The following is a 22,299-nucleotide window of genomic DNA, read 5'->3' on the forward strand; positions in this document are numbered from 1 at the left end:
CCATACCGTATTCCCTAAAACTCGATCCTTTGGTGGTGGTAGTGCTGGTAGAAGTAATAGCAGAGGTATTAAGCTGCTTGTGGGCAGAGATTTTGTCTACTTACTGTATTGTACTTTTCCAAGAGCTTAGTACAGTGCTCTGCAAACAGTATGCGCTCAATAAATACCTTTGATTAGTAGCAGCAGCATTTATTAAGCATTCACTTGATGTGATGCACTGTACTAGATGCTTGAGAAGTCCAGACTAATGTAGTGACACATTCCCTGCCTACTAAGAGTTTACACTCTTATAGGGGAGACAGTGAAAAAAAAATCGGAGCAGACCTTTTTATTTAAAACATCTGGCCTAGTTAAGAAACACTCTCTCTCTTTCTTTTAAAAGAAAAGCATCCCTGATTTCTAAGTGTTTGCAGTGCTAAGGTTTGCAGTGCTGTGTGCACTCTTTTATGTATGCACTCATCAATTCAGTGAGCTCTCGTTTGACCAAGCACCACAATAACGGTCCCTTCTCTTGTACGAACATTTGCCTAAACTGTACTGTTTGCATTTTTAAGTATGGCTGAGCTAATTTCAGGTGAAAACATGTTCAGATTAAGGAACGCCTATCCAGGAACCCCTGAGGCTCATTATCTAGAAAGTTTATCGTGGTCATATTATTGCTGCTATTGTTATTTTATGCTAATAGTAAAATGCCTCATCAGCCAGATTAGTGAGCATTGAACTGGTGGTTCAGAGACACAGAGAAATTTGGCTGAGCCTTAAATAAATCAAGTAATTTTTAATATACATTAAAATGGTTGTGAATGGATAATGTACTCTTCTTTCAGGATAATAATGCTGCTTGTTTTGAAAGTAAACCTGGGAAGGGCTAGTGAAAAAATTCCCAACTTGTGAAAATAAATGTCATTTACCTGATTTACTTAGATGGTCAGTAGGGCTGTTTTATATGCATACCAATTCAGTCTCCTGAACTGAAGAACCACTGGATTCAGTGGCAGTGCAGTAACCACATTAACTGTCTTTTTCAGGTCATGTTTCCCAATGCGGAATGATAGTCTTTGTCTCTCTCTCTCCCCCCGCTTCTCCTTTTTTCCCCTCTCCCCTCCCCCTTTCTTGTCTTTTTTTCCTTTTGTCCTCTGTCCTCTTGCTCCATTTCGCCCCTTCATTTTCCCCTCTCCTCTTCCCTCTCTCTCCTCTTTCCTTTTTCTCTCTTTCTCCCTCTCCCTCCTCCCCACTCCCTCATCATTTTCATCAGTCACAGAGGCTGCATTCCCCAGGAAACTATTCCCTGAAGTCATTGTTCTGTAGATTCTTAAGGAAAGAGAAACCTGTATCTGGGTTTTTTATGTGTGCCCCAAGGCATTCATTGGTTGCTATGAAAGCAGAATAGATCAAATGCTGATGGCTGTATAAAATCCATTGCTGCCAACCAACCCCTGCCAGGGAAACCAATGCTATTCACAAGGAGAACATTATTATTCTGCATGGCAGTCCAGCAGGTTCGCTCTTTTCTAGCGGCATTTCCAAATTGTGCTGTCTGCGTCGTTCCTGTTAGGACGCTATGTGTAGCCTATGTCAGTGCTTTATCAATCAATAGTATTTATTGAGTACTTACTGTGTTTAGAGCACTGTACTAAGCACCCGGGAGAGAGCAATTTAACTGTTGGTAGATGTACTAATAATTGTGGTTTGTGTTAAGCGCTTACTATGTGCCGCACTAAGCACTGGACAGCACTTGGTACAGCACTAAGCACTGTACTAAGATAACCAGCTTCCATATGGGCCCACAGTCTAAATAGGAGAACAGGTATTGAATCTCTATTCTGCAGATGAGGGAATTGAGGCACAGAGAAGTTAAGTGACTTACCCAAGGTCATGTGGCGGAGCTGGAATTGGAACCTAGGTCCTCTGATTCCCAGGTTGGAGTGCAGGGGGAAACACAAGGACTGTTGACAATACATGTGAAAAGAAGAGGCTAGGATGCTCTAAGAAGGTCAGTTTGAGTTAGAAAAAACTCCAAAGACCAATTAATTTGAGATTACACGCTAGAGCAAATATTTTAAGGTCTTCAGACAAATTCACAAAAATGGAAATTTTTACTCTGTATTATCAAGGGGAAGACATTAGGGTAGTATGCCTTCTAGACTGTGAGGCTGTTGTTGGGTAGGGTCTGTCTCTCTGTGTTACCAACTTGTACTTCCCAAGTGCTTAGTCCAGTGCTCTGCGCTCAGTAAATACGATTGAATGAATGAATGAATGAAAGGGAACCATCCCGAGAAACACTGGGGTGGAAGAAGTGAGCACAAGGCCCACTGGGCACAGCATCCGTTTGTGTCCTCGGAGAAGCTTCCTGGCCCAGCCAAGAGGGGCAGGAGCCGGACCTGGAGCCGGAGACGGCAGGTCGAGCCGGAGCTGGAACTGGAGGCTGCCGGTAAGTTGGACCTGGAGCTGTAGCAGCAGCAGCCCCAAGGGCCCGGCCAGGAGGGGTTGAGCATCCCGAGAGAGGACAGTTGGCTCTTCCCTCACCCAGCCTCTTTCTGTGAGCTATTTGGGCCCCATGCTATAACCCTCTTCTCCTTTCTCCCCTCCGCAAACTTTGCAGTCTGGGGGAGGGTGTTGGAGGGCTCAGCTGTGTGACCTTGGGCACGTCACTTAACTTCTCTGGGCCTCAGTTACCTCATCTGGAAAACGGGGATTAAATCAGAGAGCCCCACGTGGGACAACCTGATGACCTTTTATCTCCCCCAGAGCTTAACAAATACCAACGCTATTATTATTATTATAAATGGAGGCTGGAGGAGGCTCATTTGTCCTCGACTAAAGCTGGTTCAGCGTGCGGTTACTGAGCGAGGCAGATGACCAGTAAATATCTGCTTCCCTCAGGAGCCCTGCCCCCTTTGCACCCAGTAGCCTGGTTGTCCTTCTGCCCTGGCCCTCGGGGCTCGGGGCTGGGGCACACCCCCACAAGGGAATAGGGGTCTCTCTGCACATTGTGGAGGGGGTCTCGGGTCTGGCCAGGGGGGTGATGAGTGACCCTGGCAGCCCTCGGGAGCAGTTTTGGGGGGAAGGAAGCAGCCCACAAATGTCTTGGGGAGAAGAGGCAGAAGGCCTGGGGGAGATGTAGTCTTGGGGAGCCCCAATCTGTCCACTTCTCCCCACTCTCCCTGCTGCACGCCATAAGCACAGACAAGACACATTCCCTGCCCACGTCAAGCTTGCAGTCTAGAGGGTCACCCAGACATTAATATAATCCTGGCTCTGCCACTTGTCTGCTGAGGGACCCTGGACAATTCACTTGATTTCCCTGAGCCTCAGTTTCCTTCCCCATAAAATGGGGATTTAATCCTATTCCCTCATACGTAAATTGTGATGCCTCTGTGGGACAGTGTCCGTGTCCAACCTGATTATCTTGTATATTTCCTAGCGCTTAGTACAGCGCTTGGCGTATAGTAATCACTTGACAAGCCCCATTGAAAAAAAAAAAAGGCGAGAATGATTTTCAAAATAATATAAAAAGTCCTTCTTCTTGGTTTGGCTTGGCACCATTTTACAGTGACTAGCTCAGTGTTACTCAAATGATGAGCAGGGATGTTGGGCTTGGAACAGAGGATTTTGCTTAATTCACTGGAAAGGGAATTTACTTCTAAACAGAACATGGGCTGAAGTGAAAGAGAAAAGCACAAACTACTGGAATAGTTTTGTAGTGCCACCTGGACATTTTTTCATGGTTTTTTTTTTTATTGTTCTGTGTGTGTGTGTTTTTAAAGGCTAGCTTTGTGCATTCTGTGGATTTGCCCAATCGAAGGGAATCTCAGAGTTTGCTGAAAAATTCACGGAGAAGCAAAATCTCAACGTTCTGGTAAGCTTACAAGTTATAAGTACAATATAACTCATTTGCTTGCATGTACATGTTTGTATTCCATTAATTCATTCAATCGTATCTATTGAGTGCTTACTGTGTGCAGTGCACTGTACTACACGCTGGAGAGAGTACAATCCAACAGTAGACACACTCCCTGCCCACAATGAGCTTTGAGATTTATCTCCGTGCCTTGCCGCTGTCCCCGTGCCCATGACCGCCCTCAGGCCTGGGACTTCCTCCCTTTTCTTATGTAACAGACCACCACTCCTCTCACCTTCAAAGTCTAATTAAAAATCGTATCTCCTCCAAGAGCCTTCCCTCCCTAAGCCCTTGGCTCCCCAGTTCCCTCTCCCTTCTGTGTCACTTATGTTCTTGGATCTACGCCCTTTAAGCACTTGCTATTCACCCCATCCTCTGCCCCACAGACCTAACGTTCCTAGCCACAATTTATTTTAATGTCTGCCTCCCCATCTAGACTATAAGATCCTTAATAACAATGGTACTTGTTAAGTGCTTTTCTTTGTGCCAAGCACTGTTATAAGCACTGGGGTGGATAAGAGATAATCTGATCTGACCGTCTTTGTCCCACATGGGGTGCACAGTTTAGGAGGAAGTGGGATTTAATCCCCATTTGACAGATGAGGGAACAGAGGCCCAGAGAAGTTGAGACTTGCTCAAGGTCGCACGGCAGACCAGTGGCGGAGTGGGGATTAGAACCCAGGTCCTCTGACTCCCGGGGTCAGGCTCTTCCCATACTGCTACTTGAGCCCCTTCCTTTCTCTCCCCCTCTCCATCCCCCTATCTTACCTCCTTCCCTTCCCCACAGCACCTGTATATATGTATACATGTTTGTACATATTCATTACTCTATTTTACTTGTACATATCTATTCTATTTGTTTTATTTTGTATGTTTGGTTTTGTTCTCTGTCTCCCCCTTTTAGACTGTGAGCCCACTGTTGGGTAGGGACTGTCTCTATATGTTGTCAATTTGTACTTTCCAAGCGCTTAGTACAGTGCTCTGCACACAGTAAGCGCTCAGTAAATACGACTGATTGATTGCTACTTGCGAGCGGAGAACATGTCTCCAAGCACGTGGCACAGTGCTCCAGACACGTTATCCATTAGACCTGCTATTGAATCTGTAGTATTCCGAGTCAGGCCGGTGGAATATCCAGCCCGACGGCGGCATCAGAGACTGCTCGGAGCAACGCCGTTTATAGCGGCCTTGCTGAGGACCTAAATACAAGGCTAGGATGACCCTCCCCAGTTCTTCCCCTCAGAGAGGTCTGGAATGGCTATTATCCGTGGATGCATTCAACCCCTCCTCGAGCTCATTGATGTTGTTTTTCCCTGCTTGTCTTCTCCTTTATAATGTGGTTCATCGTACAGCAGGCACTAGTATAATGGTTTACTGAGCCTCATTAGATGTAATGAAAATGGAAACCTGTGGATGGTGGCAGCAATCTATTCTAGTTCTCATTGGTTAGAATGAAAATAATATATGGACTTATTTTTGATCCCCGTGGTCTTTAGAACTGCCACATAAATTTGCTGTGGTCCATGGGCCCAGATGAAGTAGGGGTGATGAAGGAGTCAGGCCGGGCAGAAGCAAACATTTTTTGCTCCTCGGAGTCCCAGGCCCGGGCTTTTTTCACTAAGCCACCCTGCTTCTGGGAGCAGGCCCCACCCTCATAATGATAATAATAATAATAATAATAATAATAATAATAATAATAATAATAATGTTGGTATTTAAGTGCTTACTATGTGCCAAGCACTGTTCTAAGCGCTGGGGAGGTTACAAGGTGATCAGGTTGTCCCACGGGGGGCTTACAATCTTAATCCCCATTTTACAGATGAAGTAACTGAGGCCCAGAGAAGTTAAGTGACTTGCCCAAAGTCACACAGCTGACAGTTGGCGGAGCAGGGATTTGAACCCATGACGTCTGACTCCAAAGCCCGGGCTCTTTCCACTGAGCAACGCTGCTTCTCTTCACTGCCAGAAGCCAAAGGCAGCCCAGAGCAGCCCTGCTTGGGCCCCCACACTGGGGAAACTTAACGGGGACGGAGCTGAGCTGAGCCAAGTGGGAAGCAAGGCCCGGCTCCCCGGGAACAATGAAGCTTCCTAAGAGGCCTCTCTGTCCTCTTCCCGGAGCTTGAGCTGCCCTGGAGATGGCCAATTGGCATTTTTTTGTAACCAGTCATTTCCCTCATTGCAGATGACGGCCATCTGAGGCCCCTCCGGAGGACATTGAACTGCGTAGCTCCGAAAGCCCAATACCTTGGTGTTTCTGGTACATCACCAATGCAGGCTGCCGGGTGAAAGGGAGCACTCAGAGAAGAGGGACTGGAGAAGAGTTTTTCTTCAAATACTCTGGGTGAGTGGGGCATTTTGAACTTCAGTGAGTTGTAGACTTTGGGGGAGAGTGAAGTCAATCAGTCATATTGAGTGCTTACTGTGTGCAGAGCACTGTACTGAGCACTTGGGAGAGGGCAATACAGGCAGATACATTTCCTGGCCACGACAACCTTACAGGTGAAGGTTGGGGCATTTTACATGAAGGAATTTTGCCATGGTTTTTTGGGGGTTTGTTTCTTTTTTGTGTGTGTGTGGGGGGGGTTTTTTTTTTTGCCCCAAGCACACATCTCATGTGCTCACATTGGCTTTGGTTGTGCTGAGGAGATTTGCAGGTACCTCCAGCTGAGACAGGTAGAGGAGAACCTGTTTCCACGTGACGAACCGAGTGATGACATCAGCTGCCTCTGCTGGGTGTTTTTCCTTCCCTCCAGTCTCCCGTCTCGGCTCTGTCTCTCCTTCAGGATGTGTGTGGACAGTGCGGTGGCCAACCCCCAGCCCCGGCCCCCCACACTGGCTCAGATGGCACCACCTCCACTCGTCTTCGATGTGCCCGCCCTGGCCAGGAGGCCCAGGTACTCCTCCCACTCTTGCAGCCTCTCCCTTCTGTCTCCTCTCCTAGCTCTTCCCCTCCGTCCTCCTTTTCTCACTCGTCTCACTTTTCTTGGCATAGCTTCCCCCACCCCGCCACCCCCGTTTTCTCTCCTCTCCCTCACATCTACTTCTGGCTTCTTCTCATGCGTCTCTCTTCTTGCCCCTTCCTCACTCCCTCACTTCCTCATTCCTCACACTTCTCCTTTACTTCTCTTTTTAGTCCATCTCCTTCTCAATTCTTCCTTTCCTCCCTTCTCTTTCTTTGATCCTGTTCTTTCTTTCCTCATTGCTTCTCCCTACTTTGCTTCTTCTACTCTTTTGCTTACCTTTCCCTCTCATTTTAGTTCCCATTTGCTTTTCCCTCTTCTCTTGCTTCATTCCTGCTCTCTTCTCTAGGCCCTCTTGCTTCTCTCCCCTCTAATTTTCCTCCTGTTACTTCCCTCCTTCCCCCATTGTTTCCTTTTGCTTCTCTTCCCTCCCCCTTCTCATCTCCCTTGCCATTGAGTTCTCCTATCTCTCCCTCACTTCTTCTGCTATCTTGTCTCTCACTTGCCTCTTTGTTCTTGCTTCACTCCCGTACTCTTCTCTCCCCTTTCTTTCTTGCTTCTCTCCTTTCTCCTCTTTTCACTTCTCTCCCCCCACCCCCACTATTGCTTTCCTCTTTGCTTCTCGTTTCTTTCCTGTCCACTTTTTTCTCTTGCTTCTCTCCTTGCTTCCCTCAGTTTGGTTCTCTTTTCTCTCCCTCGCTTCTCACCACTTCCTGCACTCTCCTCTCCATTTTGTTCTCCCATTTCTCTCTCCCCTCATTTCTCCCTTGATGCTTCTTACCTGCTTCCCTCCTGTTGGTGCCCTTTTTTTCTCTCCTCCCTCTCACTCCTCTCCCCTTGGTTTTCTCTTCCTTCCCTTCTCTCCATTTTGTTCTCTTGCTTCTCTCCCTTCTCCAGTTTATTCTCTTCCTTTCCCTTCTCTTCTTTCTCAACTCTCTTCTCACTTCACTTCTGCACTCTCCTTTGTTGCTTCTCTCCCCTCACATACTTCCCTCCTGTCATTTCTTTTTCTCTTGCTTCACTCCTGCACTCTTCCCCCCTCCCTCTCCTCCTTACTTACCTCTCCATTTGGTTCTCTTATCTCTCGCCTCCCCACTTTTTCTCTTGCTTCTCTCTCCACCCTCTTCTGTCACTTCTTGCTACTTTCACCTCATGTTGCCTCTCTTGCCTTTCACTTTTCCCTTCCCTCTCCACTTGGTTCTCTTTTGCTGTCTTGCTTCTCATCTCTCTAATCTTTTCCTCTCACTTGCTATGCTCCTGCATTCTCCTCTTTTCTTTCACTTCCTTCCCTCTCCTCTTTTGTTCCAGCTCTCCTCTTACCTTTTGTTCTCCTCTCCACATTTCTTGCTTGCTTCTCATTCCTCCCTCTTCTTCCCTCTCCACTTAGTTCTCTTCTCACTCGCTTTTTGCTTACTTTCCTCCTGTTGCTTCATTCCTGCTCTCTTCTCTTTCCTCTTTTTCTTCTCTCCTTTCTATTGCTCTCCCCCCTCCACTTTGTTCTCTCTTGCTTCTGTTACTCCTTCTGCCCTTCCCCCTTTGCTTCTCCTGCTCTCTTGGTTCTCTCTCCCCAGTCACTAACTTCTTGATTACTTCCCTCCTACTCTATTGTGTCTCCTCTTCCCTCTGCACTTAGTTCTCATCTCTCCCATGTGTACCTACTTCCTATTGCTTCCCTCTCCTCTTTGCTCTCCCCTTCACTTTTCCTACTGTAACTTCCTGCTCCTGTTACTTTTCTTCCTTCACTTTTCACTACTCGGTTCTCTTCTCCCCATCTCGCTTTCCACCTCTTCTCTCTCCTCTCTTATCCATTTGCTCCTCTCATCTCTCTGTTGCTGCTTCTGCGCTCATTTCTCACCTGTATTTCCTCTCCCTGCTCACTCACTTTCCTCTTCTCTTGCTTTGCTCCTGCACACTTCTCTCACTTATCTCTTTCCATTGCATTTTTCCCACCTCACTTCCTTCCCCCATGTTGCTCTCCTCTCACTACGCGCTTTCCTCTTCTCTCCTCTCCACTCTGTTCTCTCTAGCTTCTCTCCCTCACTGCCCTCTCCTGCCATTATTTCTCTCTTCTCTTTCACTTCTTGTTTCCCTCTCCCATCTCCCTTTTGGTTCTGCTCTCTTGTTCCTCACCTCTCCCACTTCTCCCCTGCTTTGCTATTGTGGCCCTCTTCCCTTCCTCTGTCATTTCTCTCTTCTCTCCCTTTTTCCCTTCTGTGACTCCCATTTTTATCTTTTGCTCTTTTCTCTCCTCCCTCTTGCTCCTTTTTCCTCTTCCCATTTCTTCTCTCTCCCTTGCTTCACTCCTTTTCTCCCTCCTGTTTCTTCCCTTTTTGTTTCCCTCCTCTTCTCTCCTCACTCTCTCCACCTTATTTCCTTCCAGTTGCTTTCCTCCTCACTCTGTTCTCTTGCTTCTCCCCCTTTCTCCTTCTCCCCTCCCCTCGGTTCTCTTCTCTCCCTTGTTTCTTACTTGTCTTCTCTCTCCCTTCACTTCCCTTCTCCCACTTCTCCCTTCCCTCTCTGCTTCTCACTCCTCTCCCCATCGTTTCTCTTGCTACTCCTTTCTCTTTTTCCATTGACTCTTTTGTCTCTGACCTCTTCCTCTCGCTTCCCATTTTGTTCTCTTGCTTCTCCCCTCTTTTCACCTGTCTTCTCTCCCCTCACTTTGCTCCTGTTCTCTTCTCTCCACTTTATTCTTTTGCTTCACTCCTTCTCCTTCTTCCCCTTCACTCATCGCTTCCTTCCTTCCTGCTGTTCTCTCCTCACTCTCTCCCCTCCCACTTCTCCTTCCCCTCTCCACTTTGGTTCTCTTCTCTCCCTCCTCATCTCTCCCTGGCTTCTACCCTCTCCCTTCTGCTTTCTCTTTTCTTCACTTCTCTTCTCTCTCTCCCACTTTTTGCTTCCTTCTCCACTTGGTTCTCATCTTTCCCCTCTCCCTGATCACCTCTTTCTCTCACTTTCCTCTTCACTATTTTCTCATTCCTTCTTCCCTTCTCCTGTTCTCTTGCTTCTCTCTCCCTTCCCTCCTGCTCTCTTCTCAATTGGTCCTCCTCCCTCTTGAGCTCCTTTCCACTGTTCTCTTTCTTCCCTCTTGCTCTCCTCTACATCTCCTCCTCTTGCTTTTCACTCTTTTTCTCTCCTGTAGCTTCTCCCTTCTTAAATGCCTTGCTTCTTCTGCCCTGTTGCTTCTTTCTCCTCCCACCTCACTCTTCTCTCCACTCTGTTCTCTCTTCCTCCCCTCTCTCAAATCCTCAAACCTGCTGTGGACTAAATTAAAAAGAAAAACAAGAAAAAACCAAAAACACATTAAACCTCCTCAGGGCATGGGGCCTAAACCTACCATTTCCCATGGTGGCCGCCTGCTCACCCCGCAGGGGAGGCTGGAGCTGCTGCTTATTCCCCAAGGGAGAGAAGCCCCCGCACCCCAACCTCTTCTTCCAAGGTCAATCTGCGATCTCCGGGTCTTCACTGAGCAAAAAGGAGACTAGTGTTTGGTAAACCCAGCGATAGAGAAGCAGCCTGGTCCAGTGGTTAGAGCCCAGGGTCTGGGAGGTATAAGGAGCTGGGTTCTAATCCTGCCTTCGCCACTTGGTTGCTGGGTGTCCTTGGGCAAGTTGTTTCACTTCTCTGTGCCTCAGTTCCCTCATCTGCAGGACGGGGATTAAGACGGTGAACAACCTGATTAATTTATATCTACCGCAGTGCTTAGTACAGTGCCCGGCACATAGTAAGTGCATAACAAATACCATAAAAAATATAAATGATACCCATCGTTCCCTGTTGTAAACATAGTTTTTGGTGCGGTATCTATTTGCAGGGCTAGATCCAGGAGAGTCAGATTAGACGGAATTTTAGAAGCTCACTTTGCCCCCGGGCCTGCCTCACATTGGGCCAGCTCCCAAGGGGCTTGAAGTGCTGTGGGCCCCCTGAGAGGGGCTGACCCGCCACAGTATGCGCTTTGGGCCAGTGAAATGGCTGCTCATTTCAGCGTGGGTGTGTAATAATAATAACAATAATGTTGGCATTTGTTAAGCGCTTACTATGTGCAAAGCACTGTTTTAAGCTCTGGGGGGGATACAAAGTGATCAGGTTGTCCCATGTGGGGTTCACAATCTTAATCCCCATTTTACAGATGAGGTAACTGAGGCTCAGAGAAGTTAAGTGACTTGCCCAAGGTCACACAGCAGACGTGGCGGAGTCGGGATTCGAACCCATGACCTCTGACTCCAAAGCCCGTGCTCTTTCCACTGAGCCACGCTGCTGCTTGTGTGTGTGTGTGTGTGTGTGTGTGTGTGTGTGTGTTGGGGTGGGGTGCGGAGGGGGAGGAAGGACACTGCTCCTCTCTTTGTTGGGCAGATGCTGAGCTTAGTACAGAGCTTAGTAAGCGCATAGTACAGTGCTCCGCACGCAAAAGTGTTCAATAAATACGATTGAATGAATGAAATGCTGAGGGAGGGGAAGGGTTCTCCCCCATCCCAGCAGGCCATGGGAGCCATTCTGGGCGGCCCCCCCGACCCCCACCGGCTGTCCGAGCCTCCCTCCTTCTTGCCCCCTGCAGAGTGGAAGCCCGTCTCTTCGCTTACCTTTGGCCAGAAGGGACTCCAGGCCGAATGAAGAGGAGAAATTCATGGACGCTTTGGACCACCTGGCTCAGGGATTTAATAGACTTAATAGGGTAGGTGGCGGGGGGGGGGGGGGGGGGGGGGCGGGCAGAAAAAGGCTGTGCTGGGGGCTAATCTAAGCACGACAAAGACTCAACTCTCTGTGGACAGCAGCCAGAACCAAGGAGGTGGGATCCTCACTTCAAACCAGCCCCAGTCCCTGCCTCCTCCATGAAGCTGCTGCTATCTTCCGTGGCACCTTTCTTTGCTGCTGTTGCCTCTCCCAGCCCTTTCTGTCTCCATGACTCTCCCTCCCAAAGACTAGGAAACACCGGACAGTTGCCCAAACAAAGGGGAGCTTCCCTGACAACCGTCGCTGACCTCCCAGTGGGTACCTGCCAAAGTACCAAATTCCTTGTAGACTGGAAGCTCCTTGTGGGAAGAAATTAAATCTACCAACTCCGTTGAATTGTACTTTCCCCAATGCTTAGCTTAGCACAGGGCTCTGCCCACAGTAAGAGCTCAATAAATGCCACTGAGTTGACTGGATTTGAATCCACACTGTGACTCCGGATAAATTACGCTGTTTTCCTTACCTGTAAAATGGAGGCCACCGTTCGCAGGATTTTTAGCCACGGTTAAGAGTGCTACATAAACGGCTCCACAGCCCAGTTGGTCGAAGAGAACACAGACACGGACGTATGGTCTGACAATCCTGTGGAAAAGTTCTCACAGGGTTTTATTTTTCAGAGATGAAGGGGCGGCCCCTCATTACCGTTATTCCACTGTTAGGCAGCTAAGCTTACACTTTGGAGTACCTGGACCGAGGTAAAGGATGTGGAAGGAGAACCCTGCAGCAATCAGCACCATTTTCACACTTTTGGGGATTGTTTAGTGACTGGGCATCTGCCCCCGCCCCCCTCTTCTCCCCCAAAACAAGCCCGTACTCCCACAGGCTGGGGGGACCCTTCCTCTGTCCGCTGGCCAGCACCGGGCCTGGTTCCACCTCACCCACTCGATCCTCCTCCCCACAACACAATGAGAAACGGCAGCTTGTCATGACAGCACAGCAGCCCGGGCGTCGGGGGGAAGACATGCACTGCAGCCCATCTCCAGTTTGTCCATTCGTATTTTTTTCTTTTACACTTCAAGAATGCATTTCTCTTTTACAAAATGGCAATACAGAAGGTCGCGAAACATGCCACACAAGTTACACAACACACACAGTTAAAAAGTGCAACTGTTAAAAGGAAAACACAAGTGTTTTGGTCCATACCTTGAACTCTTCCAGAAGAGTTGTAAGTGAAGCATCCTGGCCAAAGCCCGGCTCCCTTCTGGATGAGCTAAAATGGTAGGAAGGGGCACCACCTCTCTCAGCTGCTGCTTTCGCTCTAACCCTTAAACTACAGGGCCTTGTTCCGGCTTAGCATCTCCCCGTTACCATTCTCCAAATATGTTTGACTTCAACTCACAATCTGTAAAATGGGGGTTAAGACTTGTGAGCCCCATGTTGGACAGGGACTGTGCCCACCCTGATTAGCTTGTATCTGCCCCTGTGCTTAGTAAGCGCTTAATAAATACCATTAAAAATAAAGGTGGATCATTGAGGTATCGATTTATGAGAAAGTACCGAGAGTAACTGCCACCTTCACCCTCAAGGTTTGCAGCCTGAAATCCATTTGGGCATTGACCAAGGGCCGGTTGTCACTCGGCGATAAAGGACAAAGGTATTCTTGTCCGCCTATCACAAGCACCCATTTGTTTGATCTAATCCGATCTGGCGGCCACATGCCAAGGACGCAGAATAATTTTGTGCCAGACTGGTGGAGAGCATATTCATGTAAAATAATTGCTGAGGACTCTCTTGAGGAAGGGAAGGTTAGAGGGGGTTTTTTGTTGTCGTTTTTTTTGTTTTTAAAAAGCAAACACCCACTGAAGTGGGTTGACAAGGGCTTTGTTCTTACTTTCAGGCCTGGATTCAGTTTCAAAGGTGGAAAACCAAGTCTGACACTCCTCAAAGTAAATTCCGTCCTTGGTTCGCCCAAAGCAGAGAGCGGTATGGGCTTGGGTGCTGGACACTTAAAAGAGAGCCTCCCTGGATCCTGTCCTAAATGGCTTTCAGATCCAGACTTAGTGCTCTGCAAACTTCACTGCAGGGCCAAGTATTGGTTGCATCACCCAATCAATCAATGGTATCTATTGAGCGCTTACCGTATGCCCCAATGGGCCCAAGTCTCCAGGTACTTGGGTCTGATCGGGGCGCATCAAATTCACTGTGAAAGATCAAAAGGCAGAACAGCGATTAGAAGCAAGCACCATTTGCTCACCTGTATGTTCTCTGAAAGCAAGGCCGGTGATGTAGCTGCTGTCTGGAAACACCTCCCGACTTCCTGCTCACTCGCCTGCCTTTTCCTCATTTCATTCATTCATTCAATCGTATTTATTGAGCGCTTACTGGGTGCAGAGCACTGTACTAAGCACTTAGCACTGTACTCATTTCAACGTCTCCCAGCATGACCCGATGCTGCTAAATGGAAGACACTCTCTCGGTAGGGCACCGGAGACCCATCTATAGTCATCCCCGAGGCTGTGGCTTTTCTACTTCCACACCTCCTCTCCCTAAACATGGACACCCCTTCGTTAACGAACTGGCCGATTCCACCGGCATAACGGTGAGAGAATGGCCTATGACAGTTAAACTCGCTTCAGTTTGGGAAGGCGTCCTTAACCTTTCCTAGAACTCGAGCAGCAGGGTTCATTAATGCTAATGGTAAAGACAGAAATCATTTTTGGAAAATAGGAAAAAAACATTCAGTTCAAGCACTGGATCCCACAAGCAAGACAAAACCAAAAAAAATTTGTAAAGTCAGCGTCAAAGTTAGAAACACGGTTTGCAGACTACTTTCACGTCCTCTACCTCAGAACATACATGCTGGTGAACAGGAACGTAAGTGTACCGAGACAAGGAAAGAAAGAAAGACAGAATACAGACCAAAGTGAGCTGCTCAAATGCAGTAAGACAAGAGAGAAGATCCTTTCCCCAACAAACTATCTTAGTGAGTCCAATGTGGGACAGGGACTGGGTCTGACCTCATTAACTTGCATGTACCTCAGCGCTTAGCACGGTGCTTAACACACAGTTAAGTGCTAACAAATACAACAATAGTAACAATGATAACCTAGGAGACCCTGTCGTCATCTGCCGTACCGCGGGACGTGCTGCTTTTTACTGGAGTGGGGTGGCTTAGGAGAGGGCAGGATTGGCCGACAGCAGGGAGATTCTGAAGACAGGCGATCTCTCCCAGACCCGCCTAGATTTTTGGACAGTTTTACAAAAATCAAGGCTCAACGAGAGAGGTGTTATCGCTTTACAAGGTCTCACAAAAATGATGCAGGTTGTTCACTTTCTGCAATCTGAGCCTGCTTGCCCAAGATCATCATCAATCGTATTTATTGAGCGCTTACCGTGTGCAGAGCACTGTACTAAGCGCTTGGGAAGTACAAGTTGGCAACATATAGAGACAGTCCCTACCCAACAGTGGGCTCACAGTCTAAAAGAAGCATCCAAGATGCTTCAGGATGGTGATTCTGCCCTGCCAGAAGGAGACTCGGGGCACCAGGTGGCGACTGGTTTAAGCAGGTGAACGTTTATCATGCTGAGAGGGCAAAAGTCTGCACAGGCAGTCTGGCGGGAAAGACCAGAAACCCCCAAAATAAATTCAGCAGCTCTGCCAAATGATCAGGAAGCCAGAGACATCACCCCCACACACAAACACACTCCCGCCATCCCCCCACCATTTCCTCTTCTATAACATTCTTGGGAGGAACCTAGCTCAAGCAACCGTTTCCTTCTCTCCAAACTACAAAGGGCAAAAAAACCCAAAAAAGTCACACACACACACACACACACACACACACAGACACACACAAATGCAGGAAAGCATTAAAGGCATCCATCCCTTTATGAAAAACAATGTACAAAAAAGCCAAGTACCTATATAGTCACCTAGTCTGGCCAAGAAAGAAGTGACAGAACACCGTGAGCCTAGCTTCCATGTTTCCAGAGCAGGACCACACGTCAAATACGGCTTCAGTCCACTTTGAATGGGCTCGACCGTTGCCAATCTCTGGCCATTTTGCTGACAGACTGCTTCCCTCTGGTAACCAGTTATAGGAGAGAAATGAAGTTTTTGTAGAGATGCCTATCCTAGAGTTTAGCGGCACTCTCACGGGAAGGTCCTGCCAACTCAACTCTCGGCTCCTCTGGAGGAAGACAACAGACCCTAGGAACAAAGAGCCCACTCCGAGACTACTGTTTGGGAATTATGGCTTTGTGCGAGGTATATCACGGAACAGAGGTCTGGATATCTTCAAACCCTCCAGGTGATTTTTAGAGATGTGAGGCAAGACGAAATGACATTCAGATAGACCTCTCTTTCCCGTTGCCAAATTAATAGTTCTAGCAAAAATTAACAATGAGGCACGTAAGTGTCGGCATCAGAAGTGGCAAGAACAGTGAAAAAAAGTTTGCTGGCTTCTATGGAAGCTTTTGATTTTAGAAAGAAGACTATTCCTCCCTCACTTGGGGTAAGATGCTGAAAGGGTCGGCACTGACCCTTTCCCGAGTTACTCAAGAAAGGGGGCTTCCAAGTGGACTGGACACTAACTAGCCCCTTGAGCAATGACTTGTTTTGAAGAAAAAGTCTCCGGGAAGATTTAAGCCAAAACAGCGTGATCTAGTGGATAGAGCACGGGGGGCCTCGGAGCCAGAAGAACCTGGGTCCTAATCCTGACGCCGCTACTTGTCTGTTGTGAGACCTTGGGTGAGTCTCTTAACTTCTCTGGGCCTCGGTTACCCCATCTGTAAAATAGGGATTAAGACTGTGAGCCCCATGGGGGACATGGACTGTGTCCACCTGATTTGCTTGTATCTACCCCAGCACTTAGTACAGCGCCCAGCACATAGTAAGCACGTAACAAACACTATAAAAAAATAGCCAACAATTCTGCCAAGAGTGCCCAAACTCAAACAAATCCTAGGTGGCCTGGAAAGGTCAGCTAAAAAACACTTCTAAGAGACAACGGGGAAGCAAGTTGTCACGATCGAGTCGGTCACTAGTTTCCAGAGGAGGTGCTGTCCCAGCTAGTCTGGTCGGTTTCATGAATCCTGGAGCCTCTATATTCCCTCTCCTTCCCTTCCCAAACTGGGGACAGCAATGTGGTTGGAAATGACAAGAAATGGGTATGAAGACGATGAGACCTTTCAGACAGTAAGTGTGGCAGAATTCTGTCTTCCAAAATTAACCTAGGTCATTCTGAGTTCTTTGAAAATTATTTTAGGTCAATGTTTTTTAAGCACTTAGTACAGTGCTCTGCACACAGTAAGTGCTCAATACGATTGATTGATTTAGTTGAAACCATACCCGACAAGACAGCAACATGCCAGATGCCATTCGTTAGCTACTGTCGTCAGACATAATGCGATCACACCAGAAGCTACGATAAAATTCACAAAGTAATTTTAAAATGCACGTGACTCGCAGTTTGAGCAAAGAATGAAAAGGAATTGGGCAAACAGGGTGAGAAATATGGTTGGGAGGCAGGGAGGGAGTTAAAAATCTCTCCGGGCAAAGAACGGGTTAGAATTCAGAAGTTTGAAGGGGAAGAAAATACACAACTGGAGGGTCAAATTGCTGGTAAAAGAAAGGTAAAAAATCACTCCAAGTTCATGTGGGTCGGTTCATGAAAGCCTCATTGCTGGGCTGTAAAAAACACTATTTCCATGGAGCAGATGACTGCCGAGCCATTCAAACCGGTGGGGGGAATTAAGGCAGAGAAAAACGGTCCATCAGCACGATCCAAACAGGCAGAACAAGTGCGCAAGTGGCTGGACGGGAAAAAGGAACGTTGGCAGATCCTTTAAGAAGTCGGGCAATGCTCAACTCTCCCCGGGCAATGCTCAAAATCTCTCCACTGAGGAGGACATAAAAGCAGCAGGATACGTATTTTAGCTAGCACCCTCTAAAGAACAGGTTGGGGTTGGAGACAGGACAAGAAAGAGACCCTAATTATCACCTGACGCAGTATATATGATGAGGCGGAGAAAAGGCAAAAATTGTTTTGTAAGAAAAGAAAAAGTAACCAAAAAGTTTTCCCAATTACTCCCCGATACATATAGATACACACATACACACACACACACACACAGAGCAGCAAGTATAAGAGTACTGAAATACAAAAATGAATTCCTCAAACCAACCCAAAACAACATCACATGGCCAGATCGTACAAATCATTTGTTAAAAAAATACCTCCTTTTGCTAATGCATCAACAGGCTGAAATAGAGTCTCTCTGCAAGCGCCAAATGACTTGAAAGCCACCCTGGACCGTTCAGTCCTTCCCTTCCCCTGCCACCCGCTCGGCCTCACTTCCGGCTTGTGCGGCGACGTGGTTCTGGTTCCAACAACCGTGTCCTCAGAAGATACTGCCTTCTGGATTCAAGTTGGCATCATCAGGACACTACTGGTGTCATGTCCCACAGCTGCAAAGAAAAACAAAAAAAGGGGGTGGGGGGAGAGACACTGCAGATGGTGACTTGCTCCAGCCAGGGAAACTTCCTCAGTACGACAGAACCACCAACTCACTGATGGCAAGAAGAAGCCCCGGCCCTGCCGGGCTCAGGGATCATCTGAGAGCAGAGGGCAGGAGCCCAAATGGGCCGGGTTGCCACCCACGGGGCAAGGAGGTGAGAGGATAGCCCCAGTGGGACAGGGCCTGCAGACTGTGGGAGGGAGAGAGAATACTGGATTGGGCGGGAGATGGGGAGAAAGGCAAGGGAAAGAGGAAAAAGAATAAACATGCACTCTCTCCCCTCAGGCTCGGGATGAAGAGGAGGTCTGGAAGCCGGTCTCTCTGCATCTGCCAGAAACGATTCTCAGCAGGATGGCCAGGCATGGGAAAACTTGGGAGGGGGCCACCCCCTAGGGTGGGACTCCAAGACAACGGGGTAAAAAGCCCAAGAACAAAAAAGATCACCCCTCACTCACCCCCACATCCTCCCCATTTCCGTGGGCTAGTTTAATGAGAAGCAGTGTGGCCGAATGGAAAGAGCACGGCCCGGGAGTCAGAGGACAAGGGTTTTAATCCTGGCTCTGCCACACGTCTGCTATAATGATGGCATTAGTTCAGCGCTTACTATGTGCAGAGCACTGTTCTAAGCGCTGGGGGGGATACAAGGTGATCAAGTTGTCCCACGTGGGGCTCACAGTCTTAATCCCCATTTTCCAGATGAGGTCACTGAGGCTCAGAGAAGTTAAGTGACTTGCCCCAGGTCACACGGCAGACATGTGGCGGAGTTGGGATTCGAACCCATGACCGCTAACTCCAAAGCCCGTGCTCTTTCCACTGAGCCACGCTGCTTCTCTGTGTGACCTTTGGCAAGTCACTGCACCATCATCATCAATCGTATTTATTGAGCACTTACTATGTGCAGAGCACTGTACTAAGCGCTTGGGAAGTACAAATTGGCAACATATAGAGACAGTCCCTACCCAAAAGTGGGCTCACAGTCTCCGTGCCTCAGTTACCTCATCTGCAAAATGGGGATTAGAACTGGGAGCCCCATATGGGACAGGGACAACGTCCAACCCAACCACTTTGTAACCACCACCCCCAGCACTTAGAACAGTGCTTGGCACATAGGAAGCACTTAACAAATACCAGTATTATTATTATTATTATTATTCAGTCAAATCAATAGTATCTATTGAGCACTTACTCTGGGAAGACCACTGTGTTAAGCGCAGGGGAGAGTACAGTAAACTTAGTAGACATGATTCTGGCCCTCAAGGAGGTTGCGGTTTAGCAGGAGAGACAGTCATTACGGTATATTTACAGGTTGGAGGAAGGAACAGAGTATGAGGATACGCACATTTTTAAGTACTGTGGGGGTAGTGCAGAGGTGACACAGTAGGGAGGGAAAATAGGGAGGGGAGATGAGAGATTAGACAGGGAAAGCTTCCTGGAGGAGATGTAATTTTAGTAGTGCTTTGAAGGTGGGGAGAGCAGTTGTCTGCCCTCTGTGAAGGGGGAGGCAGCCCCAGATAGGAGGGCGTGAGCAACAGGTCAACAGCGGGAAACAAAGGCAAGGCATGGTGAGTAGGTTGGTTTTAGAGGAGCATAATATGTGGACTGCTTTGGAGTGGGAGAGAATGAGGGTAAGTAGGGGGAGAAAGCTAATTGGCTGTCTTAAAGCCAACAGACGGCACGGGCATTCTGCTTGACCAGCGTGGAGAGGGATGGGTGACCCCTGGAGCTTTTGGAGGGGTGGGAAGATGTGTGTGCACAAAGATGTAGCTTAGATTAGGCACATTTAGTTCTTCGTTCCACAGTCTTGCACCTACTCCTCTCGTCTGGCAGAGTGACACTTTAACGGTAGCCCACGAGGGCGGGAAAGGAAGACGGGAAGCAGCGACCGGCAGACCTAAAATGGTCTCCTACCTTAATAACCTTGTCCGTTCCAGAAGTCAATAACCACCCTCGGGTTGCGTCAAAATGCACATGCACGATATTGTGTTTACTGTCGTGGAAAGTGGCTGTGGGGGCCCGCCTGCGGAGAAAAACAGCCTGGGGTGGGACGCAGTTTGGCTGCAGCAGAGCGTCCACACCCTGCAATCTCGGCCAGGAGGACGCGCCCAGACAGTTAACCCTTGGCCTTCCCATAACAACGACAGCCAAACGGAACCTGTTGTCGGGGGTCGTTTGTGTTAACCCGGGAAGAGTAGAAATATCTTCTAAACCACTCTCCCAGGGGGGAAAGATTGACACGAGGTCTCCCTGAAGGGTTTGGGGGCTCTGATGAGGCTGATGACATTTAGGAATCGAACATCTCATTTGTTTCTGGGCTCTGTGTCCCGGGTAGAAAGCTGCAACTCTGTCCAAAGGCCCCCGAGCATTCATTCAATCAGATTTATTGAGCATTTACTGTGTGAAGAGCTCTGTACTAAGCTCTTACAGGGATTGGGTATATTTACTATGAATCGCAGGAAGAGAAGAAATAGGACAGACCTAACAGAGAAAGGCAGTGGAGGTAGAGGGGATGAAAGAGCATGGGCTTTGAAGTCAGAGGTTCTGGGTTCAAATCCCAGCTCCGCCAATTGTCAGCTGTGTGACTCTGGGCAAGTCACTTCACTTTTCTGGGCCTCAGTTCCCTCATCTGGAAAATGGGGATTAAAGACTATGAGCCCCCAACGGGACAACCTGATCATCTTGTAACCTCCCCAGCGCTTAGAAAGTGCTTTGCACATAGTAAGCGCTTAATAAATGCCATTATTATTATTTTAAGTGCTTAGTACAGTGCTCTGCACACAGTAAGTGCTCAATAAATACAACTGAATGAATTGCCAGGACACTCCTTGTGCTGGAGTCTGTGTCCAGCACAAGGACCCATTAGCGGGACTCTCTTTTGGGAAAACCTTAGGGTAGTTCTTCCCCAACAGTGTGAAAACATCAAATAGGAGGTTTGTTTTTAAAAATGCATGGCATTTATTAACCCACAAAGACCCTGCACAGAACAGTGCTTTGCACATAGTAAGCGCTTAATAAATGCCATCATTTGGGTGTCAAAATGGACTGCATTTATGGCGCTGATGCCCTAATCTCTGGGGCCTGGGAGCGAGGGTGAGCCCAAAGAAAATCTTCTGGGGAATGGCTTCTGGACGTCCCCTGGCTTGGCTTCGTGAGTTCGGGGGCGCGGGACAGAACAGAAGTGGGTGGGTGGATTCATCTTGAATTCCCTTGAAAATTTCAGAAGAGGCAAGATATAGCTCTCGAGAAGCAGTGTGGCCTAATGGATACAGCATAAGCCTGGGAATCAGAAGGCCTGGGTTCTAATTCCAGCTCTACCTCGTGGCAGTAGTGTTACCTTGGGCAAGTCATTTCACTTCACTGGGCCTCAGTTCTCTCATCTGTACAGTGGGGATTAAGATTGTGAGCTGTATATGGGACAGGGCTAGGGGCAGGTGACTGACCTGGTTATCTGTATCCATCCCAGTGCTTAGCAAACAGTAAGCGCCGAACAAATACCATAAAAAAAATACGGGGAGTTACAAATAGATTAGTCTTTTAAAATGAGGAGGAAGTCTTCATAATACTACTACTTTTAATAATGATAATTGAGTTCTTTTGCTCGGGCTCCCTCTGGCCTGGGATGGAGAGGGGAAATCTGAATTCAGTCGCCGTTCGACAGCTCCCTAAAACCCGGGCCATGCCTGTGGAGCTTCCCAAGTGGATTCCATTTAGGTGCCCGATGGGCTGTTTCTGAGTTCCGGTGGCATTTCGGACTGAGGGGAAGACATGGGTCATGGCTGGGGGTCTCCCCCGCTCCCTCTGGCTGCTGAGGGGCGCCTTTTGCAAAGTGACCAAGCAGAGGTTGGCCTGACTAAGGTGAAGGACAGGAAGAGAGAATGGTGGAGACCGACGCCAAAATGTTTCTTGAGCAGCACCTGGGAGCACGGAACTGAACTAGGTGCTTTGGGGTGGAAATCAGAAGTGGAAAAAGGGAATCCTCGGCTAGTTGCTGAGAAACAGAACTGTTCTGCAGGGGCCGCTTTGCCCGCCGTCGTGGCTTTTAGCCGGCTGACAATAGCAAGAGGCACAGTTGTCTAACGGACAGGGCACTGGGATTTGAGCTGTAAGGTCTGGGTTCAAATCATATCCCTGGCAATAGACAGGAAGCCTTGGCCAAGTTGTTTAACCTTGGTGTACCTCAGTTTCCCGACTGATCATCATTTCTGGCCCCATCTAACTCACAGGTATATCCTGAAGGGATAATAACAGTGA

At 48.2% G+C, this 22,299-nt stretch overlaps 1 protein-coding gene and 1 long non-coding RNA gene across 5 annotated transcripts in view; one reads left to right on the forward strand and one right to left on the reverse strand.

The window, feature by feature from the left end:
* Positions 1-2,214: 2,214 nt before the first annotated feature.
* On the forward strand, positions 2,215-11,526 carry LOC119941652. 3 transcript variants are annotated; one of them, XR_005455244.1, is made up of 6 exons: positions 2,215-2,431; positions 3,768-3,859; positions 6,084-6,242; positions 6,685-6,795; positions 10,179-10,300; positions 11,417-11,526. It is a non-coding gene; the product is annotated as an uncharacterized LOC119941652 (long non-coding RNA). The 3 variants fall into 3 exon arrangements; XR_005455245.1 differs by lacking the exon at positions 2,215-2,431 and having other exon boundaries at positions 3,279-3,859; positions 6,655-6,795; XR_005455243.1 differs by lacking the exon at positions 2,215-2,431 and having other exon boundaries at positions 3,279-3,859.
* Positions 11,527-16,376: 4,850 nt separating this feature from the next.
* WDFY2 (WD repeat and FYVE domain containing 2) overlaps positions 16,377-22,299 on the reverse strand; it is a 93,862-nt gene continuing 87,939 nt past the window's right edge. For both annotated transcript variants that reach the window (XM_038761997.1, XM_038761996.1), the window contains exons 11-12: positions 19,960-20,068; positions 16,377-18,001 (exon numbers count right to left, since the gene is read on the reverse strand). In XM_038761997.1, the coding sequence (XP_038617925.1) occupies positions 17,972-18,001; positions 19,960-20,068 (139 nt within the window). In that variant the 3' untranslated portion in view covers positions 16,377-17,971. The remainder of the gene's footprint in view (positions 18,002-19,959; positions 20,069-22,299) is intronic.

Source organism: Tachyglossus aculeatus, chromosome 20 (assembly GCF_015852505.1).
Source record: "Tachyglossus aculeatus isolate mTacAcu1 chromosome 20, mTacAcu1.pri, whole genome shotgun sequence".
Classification (NCBI taxonomy): Eukaryota; Metazoa; Chordata; class Mammalia; order Monotremata; family Tachyglossidae; genus Tachyglossus; species Tachyglossus aculeatus.